At 33.7% G+C, this 24,346-nt stretch overlaps 1 protein-coding gene and 1 non-coding gene across 2 annotated transcripts; one reads left to right on the forward strand and one right to left on the reverse strand.

The window, feature by feature from the left end:
• Positions 1-4,686: 4,686 nt before the first annotated feature.
• LOC130984745 (small nucleolar RNA R71) lies at positions 4,687-4,794 on the forward strand. Its single transcript, XR_009088658.1, has one exon. It is a non-coding gene; the product is annotated as a small nucleolar RNA R71 (small nucleolar RNA).
• A 5,940-nt stretch (positions 4,795-10,734) lies between these two features.
• On the reverse strand, positions 10,735-13,730 carry LOC130979696 (uncharacterized). Its single transcript, XM_057903217.1, has 5 exons — positions 13,490-13,730; positions 13,132-13,264; positions 12,590-12,714; positions 12,309-12,455; positions 10,735-11,294 (listed from the first exon to the last, which is right to left on the reverse strand). Exons 1-5 carry the CDS (start codon positions 13,661-13,663, stop codon positions 11,163-11,165), a joined length of 711 nt encoding a protein of 236 aa, XP_057759200.1. The 5' UTR covers positions 13,664-13,730; the 3' UTR covers positions 10,735-11,162.
• Between the last annotated feature and the right edge of the window lie 10,616 nt (positions 13,731-24,346).

Genomic DNA, 24,346 nt, shown 5'->3' on the forward strand with positions numbered 1-24,346 from the left:
AAACTATACTAAAAACTAACTAAAGGATACTAAAAACATACTAAAAACAATGCCAAAAAGCATACAAATTATCCGCTCATCACAACACCAAACTTAAATTGTTGCTTGTCCCCAAGCAACTGAAGATCAAATAAGATAAAAAGAAGAGAATATGCAATGAACTCCAAAAACATCTATGAAGATCAGTATTAATTAGATGAGCGGGGCTTTTATCTTTTTGCCTCTGAATAGTTTTGGCATCTCACTCTATCCTTTGTAATTCAGAATGATTGGCTTCTTTAGGAACTCAGAATCCAGATAGTGTTAGTGATTCTCCTAGTAAAGTATGATGATAGCTATTTCTTGAGTCTTGGCCGTGGCCCAAAGCACTCTGTCTTCCAGTATTACCACCGGATACATACATGCCACAGACACATAATTGGGTGAACCTTTTCAGATTGTGACTTAGCTTTGCTAAAGTCCCCAATTAGAGGTGTCCAGGGTTCTTAAGCACACTCTTATTTGCCTTGGATCACAACTTTATTTCTTTCTTTTTCTCTTTTTTTTCTTTTTCTTTTTTTTCGGCTTTCTTTTTTTTTTTCGTTTGCTTTTTCTCCCTTTTTTTTTTCTTTTTTTTTTTTTTTTGCTTTTTCTTGCTTCAAGAATCATTTTTAATGATTTTTCAGATCCTCAGTAACATGTCTCCTTTTTCATCATTCTTTCAAGAGCCAACATTCATGAACCACAAGTTCAAAAAACATATGCACTGTTCAAGCATACATTCAGAGAACAAAAGTGTTGCCACCACATCAAAATAATTAAACTATTATAAAATTCAGAATTCATGCAATTCTTTCCTTTTCAATTAAGCACGTTTTTATTCAAGAAAGGTGATGGATTCATAGGACATTCATAACTTTAAGGCATAGTCACTAAGACACTAATGATCACAAGACACAATCATGGATAAACATAAGCATAAAATTCGAAAAACAGAAGAATAAAGAACAAGGAAATCAAGGAACGGGTCCACCTTAGTGATGGCGGCTCTTTCTTGCTCTTGAAGATCCTATGGAGTGCTTGAGCTCCTCAATGTCTCTTCCTTGTCTTGTTGCTCCTCCCTCATGATTCTTTGGTCTTCTCTAATTTCATGGAGGAGAATGGAGTGTTCTTGATGCTCCACCCTTAGTTGTCCCATGTTGGAACTCAATTCTCCTAGGGAGGTGTTTAATTGCTCCCAATAATTTTGTGGAGGAAAGTGCATCCCTTGAGGAATCTCAGGGATCTCATGGTGAGAGGGGTCTCTTGTGTACTCCATCCTTTTCTTGGTGATGGGCTTGTCCTCATCAATGGGGGTATCTCCCTCTATGTCAACTCCAACTGAATAACAGAGGTGACAGATGAGATGAGGAAAGGCTAACCTTGCCAAAGTGGAGGTCTTGTCCGCCACCTTGTAGAGTTCTTGAGCTATAACCTCATGAACTTCTATTTCTTCTCCAATCATGATGCTATGGATCATGATGGCCCGGTCTATGGTAACTTCGGACCGGTTGCTAGTGGGAATGATTGAGCGTTGTATGAACTCTAACCATCCTCTAGCCACGGGCTTGAGGTCATGCCTTCTCAATTGAACCGGCTTTCCTCTTGAATCTTGCCTCCATTGTGCGCCCTCTTCACATATGGTTGTGAGGACTTGGTCCAACCTTTGATCAAAGTTGACCCTTCTAGTGTAAGGATGCTCATCTCCTTGCATCATAGGCAAGTTGAACGCCACCCTCACACTCTCCGGACTAAAATCCAAGTATTTCCCCCGAACCATAGTGAGATAATTCTTTGGATTCGGGTTCACACTTTGGTCATGGTTCTTGGTGATCCATGCATTGGCATAGAACTCTTGAACCATCAAGATTCCGACTTGTTGAATGGGGTTGGTGAGTACTTCCCAACCTCTTCTTCGGATCTCATGGCGGATCTCCGGATATTCACCCTTTTTGAGTGAAAAGGGGACCTCGGGGATCACCTTCTTCAAGGCCACAACTTCATAGAAGTGGACTTGATGCACCCTTGAGAGGAATCTATCCATCTCCCATGACTCGGAGGTGGAAGCTTTTGCCTTCCCTTTCCTCTTTTTAGAGGTTTCTCCGGCCTTGGATGCCATAATGGTTATGAAAAAGCAACGCTTTTACCACACCAAACTTAAAAGGTTTGCTCGTCCTCGAGCAAAAAAGAAAGAAGAGAGTAGAAGAAGAAGAAATGAGGAAGAGGGGGAAGGTGGTGTGTTCGGCCAAGAAGGGAAAGAAGGGGTGTTTAGGTTGTGTGAAAATGAAGGGTTGAAGAAGGGTATATATAGGAGAGAGAGGGGTAATGGTTCGGCCATTAAGGGTGGGTTTGGGAGGGAAAGTGGTTTGAATTTGAAGGGTGAGGTTGGTGGGGATTTATGAAGGATGGATGTGAGTGGTGAAGAGAAAGATGGGATTTGATAGGTGAAGGGTTTTTGGGGAAGAGGTATTGAGGTGATTGGTGAATGGGGGGAGAAGAGAGAGATTGATGGTGGGGTCCTGTGGGGTCCACAGATCCTGTGGTGTCAAGGAAAAGTCATCCCTGCACCAAATGTTGCTCAAAATCACGTTTTGAGCTATTTCTGGCGTTAAACGCCGGGCTGGTGCCCATTCCTGGCGTTTAACGCCAGGTTGTTGCCCTTTACTAGCGTTTAACGCCAGTCTGGTGCCCCTTTCTGGCGTTAAACGCCCAGAATGGTGCCAGACTGGGCGTTAAACGCCCAAAAGCTAGCATTACTAGCGTTTGAACGCCAGCTTCTTCTCCTCCAGGGTGTGCTGTTTTTCTTCCTGTTTTTCATTCTGTTTTTGCTTTTTTCATTGTTTTTGTGACTTCTTATGATCATCAACCTACAAAAAAGATAAAATAACAAAAGAAAATAGTTAACTATAAAGCATTGGGTTGCCTCCCAACAAGCGCTTCTTTAATGTCAGTAGCTTGACAGAGGACTCTCATGGAGCCTCAGAAATATTCAGAACCGTGTTGGAACCTCCCAACACCAAACTTAGAGTTTGAATGTGGGGGTTCAACACCAAACTTAGAGTTTGGTTGTGGCCTCCCAACACCAAACTTAGAGTTTGACTGTGGGGGCTCTGCTTGGCTCTGTTTTGAGAGAAGCTCTTCATGCTTCCTCTCCATGATGATAGAGGGATGTCCTTGGGCCTTAAACACCAAGGATTCTTCATTCACTTGAATGATCAACTCTCCTCTATCAACATCAATCACAGCCTTTGCTGTGGCTAGGAAGGGTCTGCCAAGGATGATGGATTCATCCATGCACTTCCCAGTCTCTAGGACTATGAAATCAGTAGGGATGTAATGGTCTTCAATCTTCACCAAAACATTCTCTACAAGTCCATGAGCTTGTTTTCTTGAATTGTCTGCCATCTCTAATGAGATTCTTGCAGCTTGCACCTCAAAGATCCCTAATTTCTCCATTACAGAGAGGGGCATGAGGTTTACACTTGACCCTAAGTCACACAAGGCCTTCTTGAAGGTCATGGTGCCTATGGTACAAGGTATAGAAAACTTCCCAGGATCTTGCCTCTTTTGAGGCAGTTTCTGCCTAGACAAGTCATCCAGTTCTTTGGTGAGCAAGGGAGGTTCATCCTCCCAAGTCTCATTTCCAAATAACTTGTCATTTAGCTTCATGATTGCTCCAAGGTATTTAGCAACTTGCTCTTCAGTGACATACTCATCCTCTTCAGAGGAAGAATACTCATCAGAGCTCATGAATGGCAGAAGTAAGCCCAATGGAATCTCTATGGTCTCATTTTGAGCCTCAGATTCCCATTGTTCCTCATTGAGGAACTCAGAGGAGATTGGTACACACCCACTGAGGTCTTCCTCAGTGGCGTCCTCCTCCTCTCTTTCCTCTCCATATTCGGCCATGTCTATGGCTCTGCACTCTCCTTTTGGATTTTCTTCTGTATTACTTGGGAGAGTGCTAGGAGGGAGTTCAGTAACTTTCTTGCTCAGCTGACCCACTTGTCCTTCCAAATTTCTGATGGAGGACCTTGTTTCATTCATGAAACTTTGAGTGGTCTTTATTAGATCAGAGACCATTGTTGCTAAGTCAGAAGTATTCTGCTTAGAACTCTCTGTCTGTTGCTGAGAAGATGATGGAAAAGGCTTGCCATTGCTAAACCTGTTTCTTCCACCATTATTGTTATTGAAACCTTGTTGAGGTCTCTCTTGATTCTTCCATGAGAAATTGGGGTGATTTCTCCATGAAGAATTGTAGGTGTTTCCATAGGGTTCTCCTAGGTAATTCACCTCTTCCATTGAAGGGTTCTCAGGATCATAGGCTTCTTCCTCAGATGAAGCTTCCTTAGTACTGCTTGGTGCATTTTGCATTCCAGACAGACTTTGAGAAATCAACTTGACTTGTTGAGTCAATATTTTATTCTGAGCCAAAATGGCATTCAGAGTATCAATCTCAAGAACTCCTTTCTTCTGATTAGTCCCATTGTTCACAGGATTCCTTTCAGAAGTGTACATGAATTGGTTATTTGCAACCATTTCAATCAATTCTTGAGCTTCTGCAGGCGTCTTCTTCAGATGAAGAGATCCTCCAGCAGAGCTATCCAAAGACATCTTGGATAGTTCAGAGAGACCATCATAGAAAATACCTATGATGCTCCATTCAGAAAGCATGTCAGAAGGACATTTTCTGATTAATTGTTTGTATCTTTCCCAAGCTTCATAGAGGGATTCTCCATCCTTCTGTCTGAAGGTTTGGACTTCCACTCTAAGCTTACTCCATCTTTGTGGTGGAAAGAACTTTGCCAAGAAGGCATTGACTAGCTTTTCCCAAGAGTCCAGGCTTTCTTTAGGTTGAGAATCCAACCATATTCTAGCTCTGTCTCTTACAGCAAAAGGGAATAGCATCAGTCTATAGACCTCAGGGTTAACCCCATTAGTCTTGACTGTGTCACAGATTTGCAAGAATTCAGCTAAAAACTGATGAGGATCTTCCATTGGAAGTCCATGGAACTTGCAATTCTGTTGCATTAGAGAAACTAATTGAGGCTTAAGCTCAAAGTTGTTTGCTCCAATGGCAGGGATAGAGATGCTTCTCCCATAGAAATCAGGAGTAGGTGCAGTAAAGTCACCCAGCACCTTCCTTGCATTGTTGGCATTGTTGTTGTTTTCGGCTGCCATGGGTTCTTCTTCCTTGAAGAATTCGGTTAGGTCCTCTAAAGAGAGTTGTGCTTTGGCTTCTCTTAGCTTTCTCTTCAGGGTCCTCTCAGGTTCAGGATCAGCTTCAACAAAAATGCCTTTGTCTCTGCTCCTGCTCATATGAAAGAGAAGAGAACAAGAAAATGTGGAATCCTCTATGTTACAGTATAGAGATTCCTGGAAGTGTCAGAGGAAGAGAGAAATAGAAAGAAGAAGGAGAAGAAGAATTCGAACTTTAATTAGATAAGGTTCGAATTGTGCATTGAGAAGGAGTAGTACTCCATAAATAGAAGGATGTGGGAAGGAGGGAAGAGAATTTTCGAAAATTCAATTAAAAGATTTTGAAAACATTTTGAAAATTTGATTGAAAATTTTCGAAAATTGAAAGTGGAAAAGAAATCAAGTGATTTTTGAAAAAGATTTTGAAATTAGAAATCAAAAAGATTTGATTGAAAACTTATTTTGAAAAAGATATGATTGAGAAGATATGATTGGTTTTAACAAAAGTGATTGAGAAGATATGATTTGAAAACCATTTTAAAAGATATGATTTGAAAACAATTTGAAAAGATATGATTTTAAAAATTAATGACTTGCCTAACAAGAAAAGATATGATTCAAACATAAAACCTTCCTCAACAGAAAAGGCAAAAAATGTTCAATCAAACCATTAATTGTTAGTAAGTATCTTTGAAAAAGGAAAGAAATTGATTTTGAAAACATTTGATTGAAAAGATATGATTTGAAAAAGATTTGATTTTGAAAAACTTTGAAAACTTGAAAAAAATTGATTTTGAAAACAAAATCTTCCCCCTAGCACCATCCTGGCGTTAAACGCCCAGAATGGTATACATTCTGGCGTTTAACGCCCAAAATGCTACCTTTTTGGGCGTTAAACGCCCAACCAGGTACCCTGGCTGGCGTTTAAACGCCAGTCTGCCTTCTTCACTGGGCATTTTTGAATGCTCAGCTTTTTCTGTATAATTCCTCTGCAGTATGTTCTGAATCTTCAATTCTTTGTATCATTGACTTGAAAAGACACAAATTAAAAATATTTTTGGATTTTTAATAATCAAAATGCAACAAGAATCAAATAACAATGCATGCAAGACACCAAACTTAGCAGTTTGTGTACTACTGACACTATATGAGACACATAAACACTCAAGCCAAAAGAATTCAAAGATCAAAACAAAGAAATATATGCATGGATTTGAAAAATATAACAAAAACATGCATTTGACACCAAACTTAAGATGAGACTCTAGACTCAAACAAGAAATATTTTTGGATTTTATGGTTTTGCAAATTTTTTTTTTTGTGTTTTTCGAAAATTAAGTGGAAAAAGGTATCAAAATTCTTAATGAGAATTCCAGGAATCAGTGCAATGCTAGTCTAAGACTCCGGTCCAGGCATTAGACATGGCTTCACAGCCAGCCAAGCTTTCAAGGAAAGCTTCGGTCCAAAGCACTAGACATGACCAAAGGTCAGCCAAGCCTTAGCAGATCACTGCTCCAAAAGCAAGGTTGAAAATCAACAAGCTCTTGTGGTGATAAGTTGAAACCTCGGTCCAATCAGATTAGACATGGCTTCTCAGCCAGCCAGATTTCAACAAATCATCATGAAACTCTAGAATTCATCTTCAAGAATTTCGAAAAAAATAAATACCTAATCTAAGCAACAAGATGAACCGTCAGTTGTCCAAACTAGAACAATCCCAGGCATTGTTACCAAAAGCTTGCTCAAAACTTGAACAATCCCCGGCAACGGCGCCAAAAACTTGGTGCGCGAAATTGTGAACAATACTTTTTCACAACTCTCATAATCCCAGGTCATGAACTCCAAGAACTTGGTGGTTCAATTCCATGGCATTACACAACTTCGCACAACTAACCAGCAAGTGCACTGGGTCGTCCAAGTAATACCTTACGTGAGTAAGGGTCGATCCCACGGAGATTGTTAGCATTGAAGCAAGTTATGGTCATCTTGTAAATCTTAGTCAGGCAAACTCAAATGTATATGATGATGAACGAAAATAATATAAAGATAAAGATAGTGATACTTATGTATATCATTGGTGTAAGAGCTTCAGACAAGCGTATGAAGATGCCTTCCCTTCCGTCTCTCTGCTTTCCTACTGCCTTCATCCAGTCCTTCTTACTCCTTTCCATGGCAAGCTCGTGTAGGGTTTCACTGTTGTCAGCAGCTACCTCCCATCCGCGCAGTGAAAGCTAATGCACGCACTCTGTCACAGTACTGCCAATCACCGGTTTGGTTCCCTCCCCTACCGGAATAGAATCACTCTTTTGCGTCTGTCACTAACGCCCAGTAGGTTACAGGTTTGAAGCACGTCACAGTCATTCAATCATTGAATCCTACTCAGAATACCACAGACAAGGTTAGACCTTCCGGATTCTCTTGAATGCTGCCATCAAGTCCTGCCTTTACCACGAAGACTCTGATCTCACGGAATGGTTGGCTCGTTTGTCAGGCGAGCACTCGGTTGTCAGGCGATCAACCATGCATCGTGCAATCAGGAATCCAAGAGATATTCACTAAGCCTCAGATGCTTGTAGAACAAGAATGGTTGTCAGTCACCTTGTTCATGAGTGAGAATGGTGATGGGCGTCAATCATCACCTTCATCATGTTGAAGAACAAGTAATATCTTGGACAAAGAACAAGCGGAATTGAATGGAAGAACAATAGTAATTGCATTAATACTCGAGGTACAGCAGAGCTCCACACCTTAATCTATGGTGTGTAGAAACTCCACCGTTGAAAATACATAAGCATAAGGTCTAGGCATGGCCGAATGGCCAGCCTCTTTAAGATAGCATAAAACAAAGATAGCTACCAAAAGTCTCTTTGTCCAAAAGCTCCTAATACAATAGTAAAAGGTCCTACTTATAGAAAACTAGTACATAGATGAGTAAATGACATAAAAATCCACTTCCGGGCCCACTTGGTGTGTGCTTGGGCTGAGCAATGAAGCATTTTCGTGTAGAGACTCCCCTTGGAGTTAAACGCCAGCTTTAGTGCCAGTTTGGGCGTTTAACTCCCAATTAGGTGCCAGTTCCGGCGTTTAACGCTGGAATTTCTTGAAGTGACTTTGAACGCCGATTTGGGCCATCAAATCTTGGGCAAAGTATAGACTATTATATATTGCTGGAAAGCCCAGGATGTCTACTTTCCAACGCCGTTGAGAGCGCGCCAATTGGGCTTCTGTAGCTCCAAAAAATCCACTTCGAGTGCAGGGAGGTCAGAATCCAACAGCATCTGCAGTCCTTTTGAGTCTCTGGATCAGATTTTCGCTCAGGTCCCTCAATTTCAGCCAGAAAATACCTGAAATCACAGAAAAACACACAAACTCATAGTAAAGTCCAGAAAAGTAAATTTTAACTAAAAACTAACAAAAATATACTAAAAACTAACTAAAGGATACTAAAAACATACTAAAAACAATGCCAAAAAGCATACAAATTATCCGCTCATCAATAGGGTTAAGGATTGGAGTTGCTTTGTCTTTCTGAATTAACTCTGGTATTACTTCTCTCTTTACTTGTGAGTGATTTCTTCAATGGCAGGATGTATGTGATTGACACTGGTTTGAGCAGCTGCCAATACTCCTCCGGATCTGAACCCCAGGTTTAGTGTGGATCCATCTTTACTTGAGGGTGAAGTGCGTACAGTCTATTCTCCTTTATGATCCTACTCAAAATACCACAGACAAGGTCGAATCTTCCAGATCAGAGAATGCTGCATCTTTGTGTTCTAGCCTCTACCACAGAGACCCTAATCTCCCCAGAAATTGGCTGAATTGATGTCTCGAGAAGTCCCCAATCTGAGAGACGTATATTCAAGCTGTTGGTTCGTCACTGTCTAGTGAAAGACGCATTCTGAACCCAAGTAGACGCGGGTGTTTGTCAAGCACGTTCGTCTTAATGTGATGAACAGATCTAATTTGTCAGATCATCCTATTCACCACGATTAAGAACGAATGTACATCTTAGATTAATCAAACATCGATCGAAGAGAAACAGTAATACTTTTATTAATTTATAGGACTCAGCAAGGCTCCTTCCCTCAACCTAGGAGGTTTAGAAACTCATACTGATGTGAAAACAATGGTAAAACGTGTATGATGGTAAAAATGAAGTAAAAGTGTGTGTATAACATGAATTAAATCCCTTAAATACTAAACAGATGACTAGTAAGGGTAAAATAGTCTATTTAGTGCTAAAATCCACTTCTGGGGCCCACTTGGTGAGTGTTTGGGCTAAGCTTTGATGAGATCCATGTGCTATGAGGTCTCTGAGCGTGGAACGCTAGCTAGGGGGTCCTCTTTGTGCGTTTGTACATTGGTCTCTGCTCTTTGGGCACTGAACACCTGGAAGAGGGCAAGAAGCTGGCGTTGGACGCCAATTTTGGGCCTTCTAATTCGAAGCAAAATATAGACTATTACATATTGCTGGAAAGATCTGGAAGTCAGCTTTCCATAGCCGTTGAGAGCGCTCCATTTGGATTTTTGTAGCTCCAGAAAAGCCCTTCTGAATGCAAGGAGGTCAGATCCGGATTACATTTGCAGTGCTTTCTCTGTCTCTAAATCAAACTTATGCTCCAGCTCCTCAATTTCAGCAAAAAAATATCTGAAATTGTACAAAAATACAAAAACTCATAGTAGAATCCAAAAATGTAAATTTAACACTAAAACCTATATATACTGAATAAAAACTACTAAAAACTATATGAAAGTGATGTCAATAAATGTATAAAATATCCGCTCATCAATGACCATGGTATACCAAAAGTTGGGTCGTTACATATTTACCTTACTAGAGTAAACATATAACCTACTAGTATATATGACACTAGTAACATGATTATCTCAGTTATAAAAGATCTATGAGGATGTCTCAACATAACTAAACTCATTGGAGAGTGCCGGCATTAATCTGCACCGGTAGATTTTGGGTCCACTTATTATATTATTAAACTTATCTCAAGTTTAACTATAGCAGGTAATATAGCAATATATTATTATTTTTTCTCTCGAGATTCGAGTCCGGTTCGTCGACACGAGTCTAACCGTCTGACTCGGATTTTTTAGATTCCCAGCCGAAGCAGCCCGAAAACGTAGCTTCTGCTGCAATGGGCTCTGGCAAGGTGCTTGCTTCACTAAACTTCTCAAAAAAGTTTGTTCCTTGAAAAATAGTTTTATTCTGTTTTTTATTTGGATTGAATTGGATGAACGATTTAATTTAAATTAATTTAAATTTGAACACTAATAAAATAGAAATTTAAAAGCTTAAATCCTAAACTTTAAACCATAAATATTCTCAAAAAAATTAAAAAAATAAGAAAAATTAATTAATATTGACTAAAAAATTGATTCTTTATAATTTTTTTATTTAGCAAAACGTAAGTAAGATATATTTGTCTAGAGGTGCCAATAATAGAACTATTGGAAAATGAAAAAGAAAAAAAATGAGTGAAATAGTAAACATGAGAACATAAGTTAGTAAATAAGAAATTTTTTATTTAGACAATTAAAAAAAAACCCGAGAAACTTAGCACTTGAATTGGAATTCCCAACCACCTTCTAACATCTTATATACCTATCTTTTCACAAAACAAATTGCATGCCCAAACTACTAGTTAGTTTATTCAATCAAAATAAAAACTCATAGCAACCCCATGTGTGATCGATTCTATGACAAGTTTGAGAAAATGTGGCGAAGAGGTCCATGTTCTGTTTACAGAATCATACTTTTTTTCAACACTAACGAAATCTCTCCGTTCTGTTCTCAAGGACTGTATATCAGGTGGAATTTGTTCATCCACTGGAACAGGTCTTCGGCAAAACCATCCTTCCTTTTAACTGTTTTGTGCTCTCTTTTCCACTGTCAACAGTTTTCTTCTTTTTCTTCTACTTAGTTAGTTACATCACTCAAGCATGGCCTTAGCAGCATCTATCAGTACAGATCGAAAGTCATCCATGGCACGACCAAGCACCGTGTACCCTTCCTTGTCCTCCACATCAACATCAGCTCCATGTCTTATCAGAAGGAGGGCTACCTGTAAACACAGAACACACGGGTAAGGATTTTTTACTCAGAAAACATATGCTCCATAGCCCTGATATTTCTAATGCTTTATAATAATAAAAAAAGAAATATTAGATGATCAAAATCTTTTATTTATATTTTCTTTACATTTGAGCCAGCATTAGCTAGCTCCCCGTTTATCACACTAAAAATGTTGGCCCCCATAACATTATCCTAAAAAGAAGTCGAAACATATTCCTAAATAAATAGTATTAATGTTTAAATTGGTCCTTAAAGATTGCACGAGTGAATTTGGTCAATTAAATATTAATGTGAGTTAAATTAGCCATTCAATTTTCCTGATGACCATGTCACCATTAATGTATATATTATCTTTTAGGAACCACCTTAAGTGTGCGCCAAAAACATCTTGTTTGCAGATTCTCTGCAAGTTATTGGAAGTACAAATCAAGGCAAAGAAAAAAAAAAAAAAACTAAAGATGTTAACACTCATTTCCAAATAAAATACCAAAGAATAATTTTTTTTTTGTTAAAAACAAAATGAATATTGCTAGAATACCTTGTTCGATCATAAATATTGCTAGAATACCTTGTTCGGTCATAAATACCTTTATTTTTTTGTTAAAAACAAAATGATAGTGTTATTTCATTCAAGGTAAGAATACAGTAGATTAGAAAATTAAATTATGTACATCTTGACGAAAAAGCTTTTCTGATGCAACTAGCCAATGATTTTATTACATTAAATCACTTATCATCTGGAACAAATGCATCCCCCACTCATTCTTAATTATGATAAAAGATGAATGGGTTAAGTAATTTAAACACCAAGAATAATAAATGACTAAGTGGTGAAATTAAAATCTCTGAAAATTTTTAAAGGAAATACAAAGAGGTACAACCGAAATAGAAAGATCATAAGATCATCTACAAGAAATATTTAACACATACAGGCTTTTGAGAAATATTCGGCAGACCTGTTAGCTCATATTTTTACAGTTATACACGCATAGAATAAGCATACCTCCTTGTTATTGCAAATCACAGCATTCATTAAAGGAGTTTGACCAACTCGATCAACTGCATCAACCTCCGCACCTTCTTCAATTAGAAGTTCACACAACTCAGAATTCCCAGTACTTGCTGCCCTATGCAATGGGGTGCAACCAACCTAATCGTGATAGAAATCCATACATTATAAATGACTACAAATCTCGTCTTCAACCAAAAACTTATGAAAGAAAAGAGAAAGGGGAGGAGTTATTCAAATAATTGTAACATATAAAAATAAGTATATGCTACAACCTTATCCTTTATATTAATCTTGGCATCATTGGAGATGAGTTTTTCAGCAATCTTCACCCAACCTTTGCTGGCAGCATAATGTAGAGCAGTTCGACCCCCATCATTTTTTAAATTAACATCAGCTCCTACCAAAATCGAAAGACCCATAATATTAAAAAACCAAGAATAATGGGTGAGTCTTTCTACATGCAAATGAACAATGAAAGATATGTATTGGTCATTAGGAATTTTAAGCCATAATCTAAGTAGGGCTAGTTGGCCAAGAAAGGAGGAAAGTCATGAAAATCATTATGAAACAAACCAAGCAAATCAATATAACCACAAAGAGATCAAAGTAAACACCTTTCTAGTAAACAACAGTACACTTAAAATCAACTCAATAACATACCAAGCAAATCAAGTAATAGAATTCTCAATCTCAGGAGCACAGATAGAGTCAGTTAATTATCATCATAGCTTGGAGTTTCAAAGAAAATTATAAGATGCTGCCTGACATCAGTAGCAGTATCAAGAACCAAACCTCTTATAAATAAACCACTAACCTTTGCTCAACAATGCCTCCACAATCTCCAAATTCCCAATGCTAGCCGCAGAGTGAATGGGCGCCCAACCTTCTTCATCTTTATTGTTTATCACACTAGCTGATGCATCAGCAGATAACAGTATCTTCACCACCTGACATACTCACCATCCACAGCCATAAATTTCTTATTTCTTCTTTTTAACAAAAAAATGCCGAATCCAGTGACAGTTACAAAGCTAAAAAATTCACTATAAACCCTAAATCCCAATTCAAGTCACAGAAGAAGGAGACATTTCTACCAGAATTGAATGAGAACTAATGGGGTGTGTGTGTGTGTCAGAGAGAGAGAGAGAGAGAGCAAAGAGGTAATCGTGAACCTCGGTGTGAGAGGAAGAAGCGGCAACGTGAAGAAGAGAGCGATGGTCTTCGTTAGTGAGGGAGAGCGCTATTGAGAGTGCTTTAGATGAGAGAGATCGGAAGGTTGAGGCGTCGCCATTTTCAGCAGCTTTGAATAGGTCCATGTCTTCTGGAGTGTCTACTTCCACCTCCATTCTTTCTTCGTGATCTCTGATAGGATAGAGCTAAGCTTTCCAAGAGGTGTTAAATTTTTACCAGTGCGTCAAGTAGACTATTTTTTTTTTTTTGAAGAAAGGATAGATAAGTATCTGAGTTTTTTAATTTTTAATAAATATATCTTTGACAAAATTTAAATACAAAAAAAGTTATTAACTTTAACAAATAAAAAACAATTTAATCTTTTTATTTATTTGTCTTTTATATGCCAAATAAAATTGATTGATGTGAATAAAACTGTGTTCTGATGTCAAATACAGATACAAAAAAGTAAGTATCTGACTTTTTTTTCATTATTTATGATTTTAATACGGATACAAAAATATATGATTTTATACTTTTTGTTGTGTTTTTGCAACCAATAGAAACGAAAATAAAAACATGTATTTCCACCGAGATTCTGAAAATCGGATCCGTGATCCAATCACTCTAAACATTAGTTTATTGTTTTATTAGTCTAACTAATTTAACGAAAATTCAATTAGAATAACTGTCATATAATAAAATAATAAATAAAATATAAATAAATACATTAAAATAAATTAAAATATAATATAAATTTTAAATCATCATCTCAATTTAAAATACTACATCAACTAAAATTAAAATTTTGTCAAAATTCAAATTTAAAAATTAAATAACCTTTGATTTTATCAATTTAAAACAATATAATACTCATTATATTATTAAGACAATTATAATTTATATACAATTTTAACAAATTTATTAACACAAAAATTAATAAAGATTAATAAAGATAAACAAAATTGATTATAATGAACAAATAATAGTTTAAAATTCATAAAAACTAAATAATTTATAAACTGCTTAATGAACTAATAAATGGATACTAGAGCCTTAAACTCTATTTAACAAGCAGTAACATGGTCTGAAGTGATCTTGGTAGATGATCATAAAGAAGCTTTGCTAAAAAAAACTAAATAAAGAACCAAAAAAAATATTTAAAATGTTAGAATACTGTGCAATTGCTATTTAGAAAATAAACATATTTACAATGTTATTGAGTATATATATATATATATATCAAGACTCTGCATATATATTCAAGACTCATTCCAAAACTCCTTTTAACATATATACCAGATATATATTTCTTATAATTAATCATAACATAATTTTATTTCATTAAGTGATCTCACTATCTTTTATACCCTTTGTAAAAATAACAAATCAACCAATTTAGTTAATACATAACTCCAAACACAGCAAGTAATATATTTTATACACTTCTAAAAAGCGGTTTTAAATCATTTGCAATAATAGTAAATTATGTTTTATAAACAACTCAAATTATTGAAATAACAAATATGAACCACACTATTTAAAATTTATAGAGGCATACCAATTTTAAAAAATACATAATTGACAAAATTTATCAAGTATGGCAAAACTAAATTCTCAAAAAAAAATTTAATTGAACACAGAAACACAACACAACAGAACACAAAATACACAGTATATAGCAATTAAAAAAGACACAAAAATAAATATAATTTTTTAACCAAAAATAAAAGCATACTGACTTCTCAATAATCAATAATCAATCATTCAATAACCACTTTTTCTCGTACTCTTTGGATCGAAGAAGGCAATGACTTCTCTGATTATTGAACTTTTAATAAATTATTGATTAGTTCTGCTCACTGTTGTTGTGATATATTATATTATTTTGTGTCTTTTTCACTGTTATGCTGTGTATTTGGTATTTTATTGTGCTGTGTTTTTGTGTTTAATTAAAATTTTCTTGAGAACTTAACTTTACCATGTTTGATAAATTTTGCCAATTATGCATTTCTGAAAATTAATATGCTTCTATAGATTTTAAATATTATCGTTCATATTTGTGATTTGGATAATTTGAGTTGTTAATGAAATAGTTTATATTATTACAAATGATTCGGGATCACTTTTAAAAAGTGTACGAAGTATATTACTTACTGTGTTTGGATTTGTGTATTAACTAAATTAGTTAATTTGTTATTTTGATAAAGGGTACAAAAAATAGTAAAATCACTTGGTGAAATTAAGTTCTGTTATCATTATTAGTTATAGGAAATATATATCTAATATATCATTTGAGATTAATTTTGTTAAAAAGGAGTCTTGAAATGAGTCTTGAATATATATGTGCAGAGTCTTTTAATATATTCATTTTTTAAATAGCAATTACACAGTATTCCTGTATTTCTAAATTTCCTTTTTTTGGTTCTAAATTTCCTTTTGTGTTAATAATTTTGTTAAAATTGTGTAAAATTGTGACTCTCTTAATAATATAATCAATATTATATTATTATTAATGGATGAAATCAAAGGATATTTAACTTTTGAATTTGTACATTGACAAGAATTAAGATTTTAGTTGATATAGTATTTTAAATTGGGATAATAATTTATAATTTATATTAGACTTTAATTTATTTTAGTGTGTTTATTTATATTTTATTTATTATTTTATTATAAAATAGTTATTCCGGTTGACTACAGTTGAACCGATTGAATCAGTAAATATGTAAATCAATGATTAGAACGGTTCAATGATTGGTTCGATTTTCAAAATCATGAGAAAAAAAGCTATTTTTGGGAGAGTTTTAGAGGAGAAGGAGGCTCTTGAATGTCTGAAGGCTTTTTCCTTTTATTTTTATACAAAATACAAAACGGCACCGTTTTAAAAAAATTGAAAATTTTAATTCGATCTAATCGGCCGGTTTAATAATTTTTAAACGGTTATATGATTGACAATTTTATAAATTGAACCAAACTATAAAAATGTCCAATTCACAAATGGATCGATCAAACTGGTCAATCCTGATTTTCAGAATTATGAATTTTCACTAATTTAAACTACAAAAATAAAACAAATTATTAATTAATTTAGTACTCTTTCTTTCTCTTTCTCCCTCACTTACACATACACTGATCTCACATATACAATTAGTTTTTATTCTCTCACATAAAATAGAGTAAATGTTAAAGGATGATAAAAATCCATCATCATCATCGAAGACGGAGATGATAGGAATTATTGTTGAGTATGTATACTTCCATCTTGAAATAAATATAATGCACATGCTCATTTTATTTTCTCTGTCGGTTCATTTTATTTAAAATAAATAATAATAAAAATAATTATATTTTCAATCTAAAATAAAAAAATTTTAATTTATTTTTTATATTCTCGTCATTGTATGTATATATTTGAAATAATTAAGACTTTATTTATTTTAAAGCTACTGATTATATAATCTATCGTTACATTATTCTAATGAACTCACTTTGAGTTTGTTATTCGATCTTTTCTTATTAAAATATAATATAATATAAATCTAAGATAAAAAAATAATAAATTATTTTAAAATTAACTCTCTAAATAATTTAAGATGTTACATATACTTAAGCATAAAATAGAAATATTATATAAAGATATGCAATAGTTAAAATTGTATAAAATAGGATATTATATATACTCAAGCATAAAATATGTTATATATACTCTCTAAATAATTTAAAAGTGTATGTGTACATATATAATACGTACATGGGAGCGTCTATGGTGTGGATAGTACAAAACATCCACACCTACAAATTCTAAGTGGGTTGCTCCATTTTAAAATACGTGGTAAAGAACAGGTTATGACAGTTTTTATATGTGGACTCAGGATGGTCACAGTATCAGAAGTATTTGATCTATTTGTCTCATATAACCACCTTTAAAAGCTTAATTAGGATAACGCTACGTATCCAAAATATTATAGATAATAAATAAAGATATATGATTAATAACATTTGCATTTATAAAAAAGTGTAAATCATTCTTTTAATTTAATTGATATAATTAATTTCTATCTATAATTAATTATCTTTCCTCGTTTAATTATACTAAAAGTTAATTCTAAATTTAATCTGAATCAAATTCCAAAAATTTCTCTCTCATTATTATTATATGTATTTATAATCCTATAATTTTTTTCTCCCAAATAAAAATCTCAAATTCTTATATTTTTAATTTTTAAAAAATCTCAAATCACCTCAAAACATTTTAAAAAAATAAAAACTTCTTAAATTTGATCGATTTTTATTTATTCAAAATTATTAACATCCAAAATTGTTAGTTTATGACCTGCAAAATGAAATAATAAATAATAATAAATTAGCACCAATTTATTGATTATAGATATCATGTATATAAAATATAAATATTATACGTATAAAAATATGGATATTAAATTATAGAATTTAACAACTTATGTTATACAACTCATATTTTACATATAGATTATTATAAAATAAAAAATAAAAAATAAAATATAAACAAAAATTAAGAAATAAAATTTTAAAAATAATTATTAACTCGTCATATTAAAATCAATAAATAAAAATACGTATAAATAGTAAATAAAAAATATTAAAATTATGACTCTTTGGTGTATATATAAGATAATTTGAAATATAAAACAAAACACAGTTTAAAATTTAGTAATATTAATTATAAAAATTTATTAATTATGGATATTATTAATATGAAATTATAGATGTTATTAATATGAAATTTTGGATGTTATGTGTACCTTACCTAACTATAAATGTTATGTGTATGAACTTATGGATGTTATGACTTATGAGTAAATTTGCTAATTAAATAAATTAATTTAAGTATTTGATATTCTTTTTTCAAATCTAATTATAGTATATGTAAATCAAAATAAATAATTTCACTTTGAAAAATATGAAACAAATTTTTAAATTATCAATGATTTAAAAAATTATACGTTAATTTAAATGTATAATATCTTCAAAAAAAAATAAAACATGCATCATAATTTATTAGTGCATATATGAAATAATTTGAAATATATAATAAAATATAGTTTAAAATTGCATAATATTAATTATAAAAATATATTAATTATAAAAATTAAGTGTATAAATATATAGATGTTACATAATAAATAAAAAATATACTTTTGTTATTATAATATAAATTAAAAACCATAAATATAAATTATATATATTCATTTAATAAGAATATAAATTGATAAGGTATGTATTTATAATATGCTATTTAATATACATAATTAATGTTTACAATAAATATTGCTAGGCGCGTGAAAGAATACTAATTAAATTTAGTTCATCTAATTAAATAAAGTTAAAAATAGAAAGTTTTGGTTGATTTTGGTTCCTAAGTTTGGTTACCAAACTTTTTACGATTAATAGAATGTTGTCTTTATATTTTTGTTTCGCTATTGGGGCCTTTGCCAAAATTTGTGGCCAACACTTTAAATTGGGCGATGATGCAGGCAAGGTTCTGAAAATTGGACCGGACCGGCCGGTTCGACTAATTTAATTGCGAACCGGCACTACAAACGATCCGGTCCTCATATAAAAACCGTCCAAACAAAAACTGTTTAAGAACCGGCGAACCGGTCAAAAATCGGCCGGTTAGACTGAACCGGTGACCGACCGGTTATGCTAAACGACGCCGTTTTATAATTAAAATAAAAAAATAAAAAAGGACCCGACCCGACCCGCTCGTTTAGCACGGAGCACCCGACCCCATTCATTCATTCCCCCGACCCCATTCATTCATTCCCCCTTTCTGAATCATCTCCAATGGAGAACGGAGAACCCTAGCCGCCCTGAACCATAGCCCCCCTGTCGCCATCCTTCGTCCCCTGGTGTCGCCATCCTCAGCCCCAGTAACCCTCAAATCTCCATCGTCGCCTTCGCCTGGTTCCTGCCCAGTAGCCCTCCATCTCCATCCTCTGCTCATCTTCTCAACACCAGCACCGTAGCACGCAGTCAACACCGGTAGTCCTCCATCTCCATCGCGCAGTCCTCAACAGTCAACACTCAGCACCGGTAGCCCTCCATCGACCTCAGGTCAGTGACTCGTCCTCTGCTCATCTTGTTTGTTCTTCGCCTCTGCTCATGTTCTTCCATCGACTCCGGTAGAAACCTTGCATGAAATTGATACTCTGTGAAGTGTGAACTTCCTCTGTGAAGTGTGAACTGTGGCTGTGGCTGATCAATTTAATCTCTGTGTACTGTGAACTGTGGCTGTGAACTGTGGCTGTGAACTGTGGCTGTGAATTTGATACTATGTGCAGTATGAACTTCCTCAGTAGAAAGTAGAAACCTTGCATGAAATTTATAATCTGAAAATTAACTTCCTGTTTGTTGCACAATTTCATTTTGTTTGTCAATTTGTGTTTGATCCTTGGCTCAATTTCTGTTTGCTGCTGAGCATAGGAAATTAATAATCTGAAAATTAAGCAGCCTGGTCTTCTATATTGCAGCTCAATTCCTGTTTGTTGCACAATTTCATTTTGTTTGTCAATTTGTGTTTGATCCTTGGCTCAATTTTTGTTTGCTGCTGAGCATAGGAAATTAATAATCTGAAAATTAAGCAGTCTGGTCTTCTATATTGCAGCTCAATTCCTGTTTGTTGCACAATTTCATTTTGTTTGTCAATTTGTTTTTGATCCTTGGCTCAATTTCTGTTTGTTGCTGAGCATAGGAAATTAATAATCTGAAAATTAAGCAGCCTGGTCTTCTATTTTGCTTCATCTGTGAATTGTTCAATTTCTATGAATTTGCTCTGTGAATTGTTCAATTCCTGGAACTTCATCTGTGAACTGTTCAATTTCTGTGTATGTTTATTGTGATGTGTTGTGTTGTGGGTTTGTGGCTGTTTTTACTTTTTAATTTCATATATGTTTTATTAATTTCAGTTATGGAAGATAGTATTAATCAAGAAGCAACTGCTGATAACAATGCTTCTGTGAATAATAACATGCCTGCCGATACTCCACTTCCGAATGATGCTGCTAATCCTAATTCCCGTAGTGCTAACGATAGTCAGTCACAAGGTTCTTCTAACCTTAGGGGAAAAACAGATTTAGCTTGGAAAAACAGATTGAGTTTGGATTTTGATAAGATCAATATGTATTTGGTTGATGATATTTTATGTAGTGTTTTAAATTTCGAAGATATTTTAAGATTTATATCAGACTATAATTATATTTTAGGATGTGTATTTATAATTAATATATTATTCTATTCTAAAACGGTTTTTTCGGTTAGACCACCGGTTGAACCGATTGGACCAGTAAACCAGTAAACCAGTGATTAGAGCGGTTTGATGACCGGTCCGGTTTCTGAACCTTGGATGCAGGTTATTTGTAAACTAGCCTTCTATTTAAATTTTGAGGAATTCTCCGCATACAAGCGTTTTTCCATACAAATCATACAAGTCATTTATTTCTTTTTCTTTCTCTTTTTCCATGCCTCCTCTTTTTCTTTTCTTTCTTTTTTTCGTGCTTCTTTTTCTTCGTTTTTGAAGTGTTTCATCTTCATCATCGTGTTTCTCCTCATTCTTCTTTTGATTTTGCAACATTATGTATTTTTTTTCTTCTTTGTTTGATTTTTTCCTCTAAAAAAGAATTATAAGAATATGAAATAAGAAAATGAAGAAAAAGAAGAAGTAGCAGAAGATGAGGAAGAGAAAGAGGAAGAGTTCTGAATTATGCATAAGGTGTACTTCAACGAATTTTGGGTGTATTTTTTAAATCCTTTGGGTGTATTTTTGTAATCCTTTGTGTGAATTCCTATAACCATTTGGGTGTATTTTTGTAATCGTTTGGGTGTATTTTTTAAGTTCCAATATCTTCAAAAACGATTTCAAAGCTTGATTTCAAAAACAATGAAAATCGACAAAAAAAAAACGAAGCAAGAATACCAATGATAAACGCAGATAAAACAACGAATAAAAAGACAAAGTGAGAACGCACGAAGGAGATCGAACAAATTTGACAAGAAACTCGTTTTCATGGAGGAAGAAGAAGAAGAGTAGGAGAAGAAGAAGGAGAAGAAGAAGGAAGAGGAGGATGAGAAGGAGGAACGCAAAGCACGCCATGAAAATCGTATATGGGCCATCGTGTTTTTTGTTAGGTTTCTCCCAACTTGTATGACTTGTAAACCAACTGACTTGTATGTGTAGCACTCCTCTTAAATTTTTTGTCACGGTTAACAATTCTCAAGACACTTAGAAGTCGCAATATTCTCAAGACATTTCTAGTTTACTACTGTTAAATATATTTCTTATTGATCTTGTCATCTTGTAGAAATAAAATATTTAATTTTAAATTTGTTGTTACAAAAATAAAAAGATAGTAAATAAAAATAAAAAGATAAATATTTAAAATAAAAAATTACACATGTAAAATAAATAAATAACCATCATTACCAATTTAGTATTTTTTAATAAAAAGAGAAATAGAGTAGACCTATGTTGAATAGTTATAAGGATACAGGTTTTTGTTCACATCACATGGCCAAGGCTTTCTTTTTTTCTATTTTGCAAAGATATATTTTATTAGACCTTGAGATATCTGAGGGATTTTTCTTACTAAGAATTCAAAAAATAAAGCGTTTTTAAAATAAATTCTAATTATTTTCTTTGTAAAAAAAATTGTTCATAGTGACAAAATACCTAAATAAAATACTGGTTTACAAATCATCATGGCCTAATTTAAAATGCTGGCAGAGGATTTTTGGTAAAGGTCCCAACAGCAAAAAATATTAAAGAGAGCATTTTATTAATCACGTATAATTAAAATTTTCAAGATGATTATATGAGACAAACAGGTCAGATGTCTCTGGTGAGCCTCCTGAGTCCACAAACAAAGGCTACCATAATCTGCTGTCCACCACACATTTTAAAATGGGATACACCACCTAAGATCTATAGGTATGGATGTTTTACACAATCCACATCGTAGAATTTTCCTACATAGATACATATAAGGCAAATTCTCCTATGTAGATAGCAAAATTTTATCTACATGTATAGATTAACATTGGTAATGCCTAAATGTAAATAGTGTGGATAGAATGAGACAATTTCTAAACAAGTTGCAGTTCGTTCCAGTGCTTGTCACAGTGTTGACCAGTTATCACATGATGACGTTCTGATTAAATGTAGGTAATTATGTCATTGAGATGGTATATGATTATCACTAATGATGGGCCATTGCATCTTTATTGTGGTTTGGGACTTTTATGGACTTTGGTTGATTATAGATCTACAACTTGATATTTTAATTTGTTAAGGTCTTGACTATAATATTGGTTGTTGAAGTTTTCATTGGGAAGTAACATGTTATTGGGCTTACCCTTCAGGTGCTCTTTTTTAGGGTGAAAATGATTTTCATTCTTATGGGGTACCACAATGCCAATAAAAAAAAAGGCCATACAGAGAAAATGGTAGACAAATTTTTAGAATTTTCAGTTCAGACAGAATTCGTATTCTTTTATAATGATTTCTCAATCGTATGTAACCATGAGTATGAAAGAAGTGACTATCGATTTCAATATCGAAAGCACATTAGGGGTACCCTTGTAAACACTATACTAAGTATATAGTTATTCTTATCTAATCATGTGAGTTATAGCAGTCTTAGGTAATTTATTTGTTGTTACACTAGATAGTCCTTAGAATAGAAAAAGAAATTCCAATCTCTATGAAAGGGCTTTTCCCTCTCCTCAGATGTCCATAAAAGGAAATTGAAAGTGAATCTGATCAGAAACTGTTGATATGAGATTCAATCGATACCGGATTAATAAAGTGTAATCGCCCATTCTAGGATGAGTTGAAAGAGGAATTCCTAATTCTTACATGGATGAGACCGTTCAGGTGCATTATTCTAAGAAGCGGGTTGCTCTTTTCCACTCAATCTAAAATGGCTGACTGATACTGATAAAAGTCATTTATCTACTGAGCTATCCATTCTAATAGCTAGTCCAGATTGGACGTATGTCAACATCGGATCTTAGTTGTTTTTGTATTTATCAAGTTCGAGAAAACTTTTTCAGTCTAGCTTAGGATCTTCACCTTTCAGGTGGTTTACTGGTCCTCCAAGATTTGAAAGGATCTAATAAATCATTCATATTCGTATTAAAAGAATTGAGAATGTTTTTTTTTATGTGAAACTTTGGCTATTTATGTAATTAGTATAAGATATATTTAAAGTTATAATGTGGTTAGAAAATATTTGTTATATAGATATAAGATATTGTAGCTGTGAAAAAATCTTATTTGAAATATGTATTTGTAATTTAAACTTTTGTAAAACCCATAAGATAATTTTATTCGGAAATATATAATGTTATGCATTTTTAATATTGAGTTTATTATGAGCTTGTTGGGTGTTATTAAATTATTAAAAAATATATTTTTTTTAAATAATTTTTTTTTATTTTTTAATGTGTTTGACAAAATTTTAGTAGTGAAAGTAAAAATACTAAAAAAAAATCTTTTTGCTTAAAAAAATGTTTTTAACATAATAAATAAACAAAAAATATTTTTATATTGTTGTACTCAAACATAATTTTTAAATATAAAAATATTTTTACATGAAATATTTAAATATAAAATTATTTTTACTTTTATTTTTCATAAAAACTCAACCAAACAAGTGAACAACTCCTGTGCTATGATGTAAGTATGCCTCGCCTTCTTTTATATGTATGGCTTTCTTTTTTCTTTTTTTTTTCTTTTTTGACATATAGTGGCTTATTTCTATGTGTGTCCAACCAAACACAACAAAGCCCATAAACATCATATAGATTAAATAGTGAAT

This window comes from Arachis stenosperma, chromosome 5 (genome assembly GCF_014773155.1).
Source record: "Arachis stenosperma cultivar V10309 chromosome 5, arast.V10309.gnm1.PFL2, whole genome shotgun sequence".
In the NCBI taxonomy this organism is placed as follows: Eukaryota; Viridiplantae; Streptophyta; class Magnoliopsida; order Fabales; family Fabaceae; genus Arachis; species Arachis stenosperma.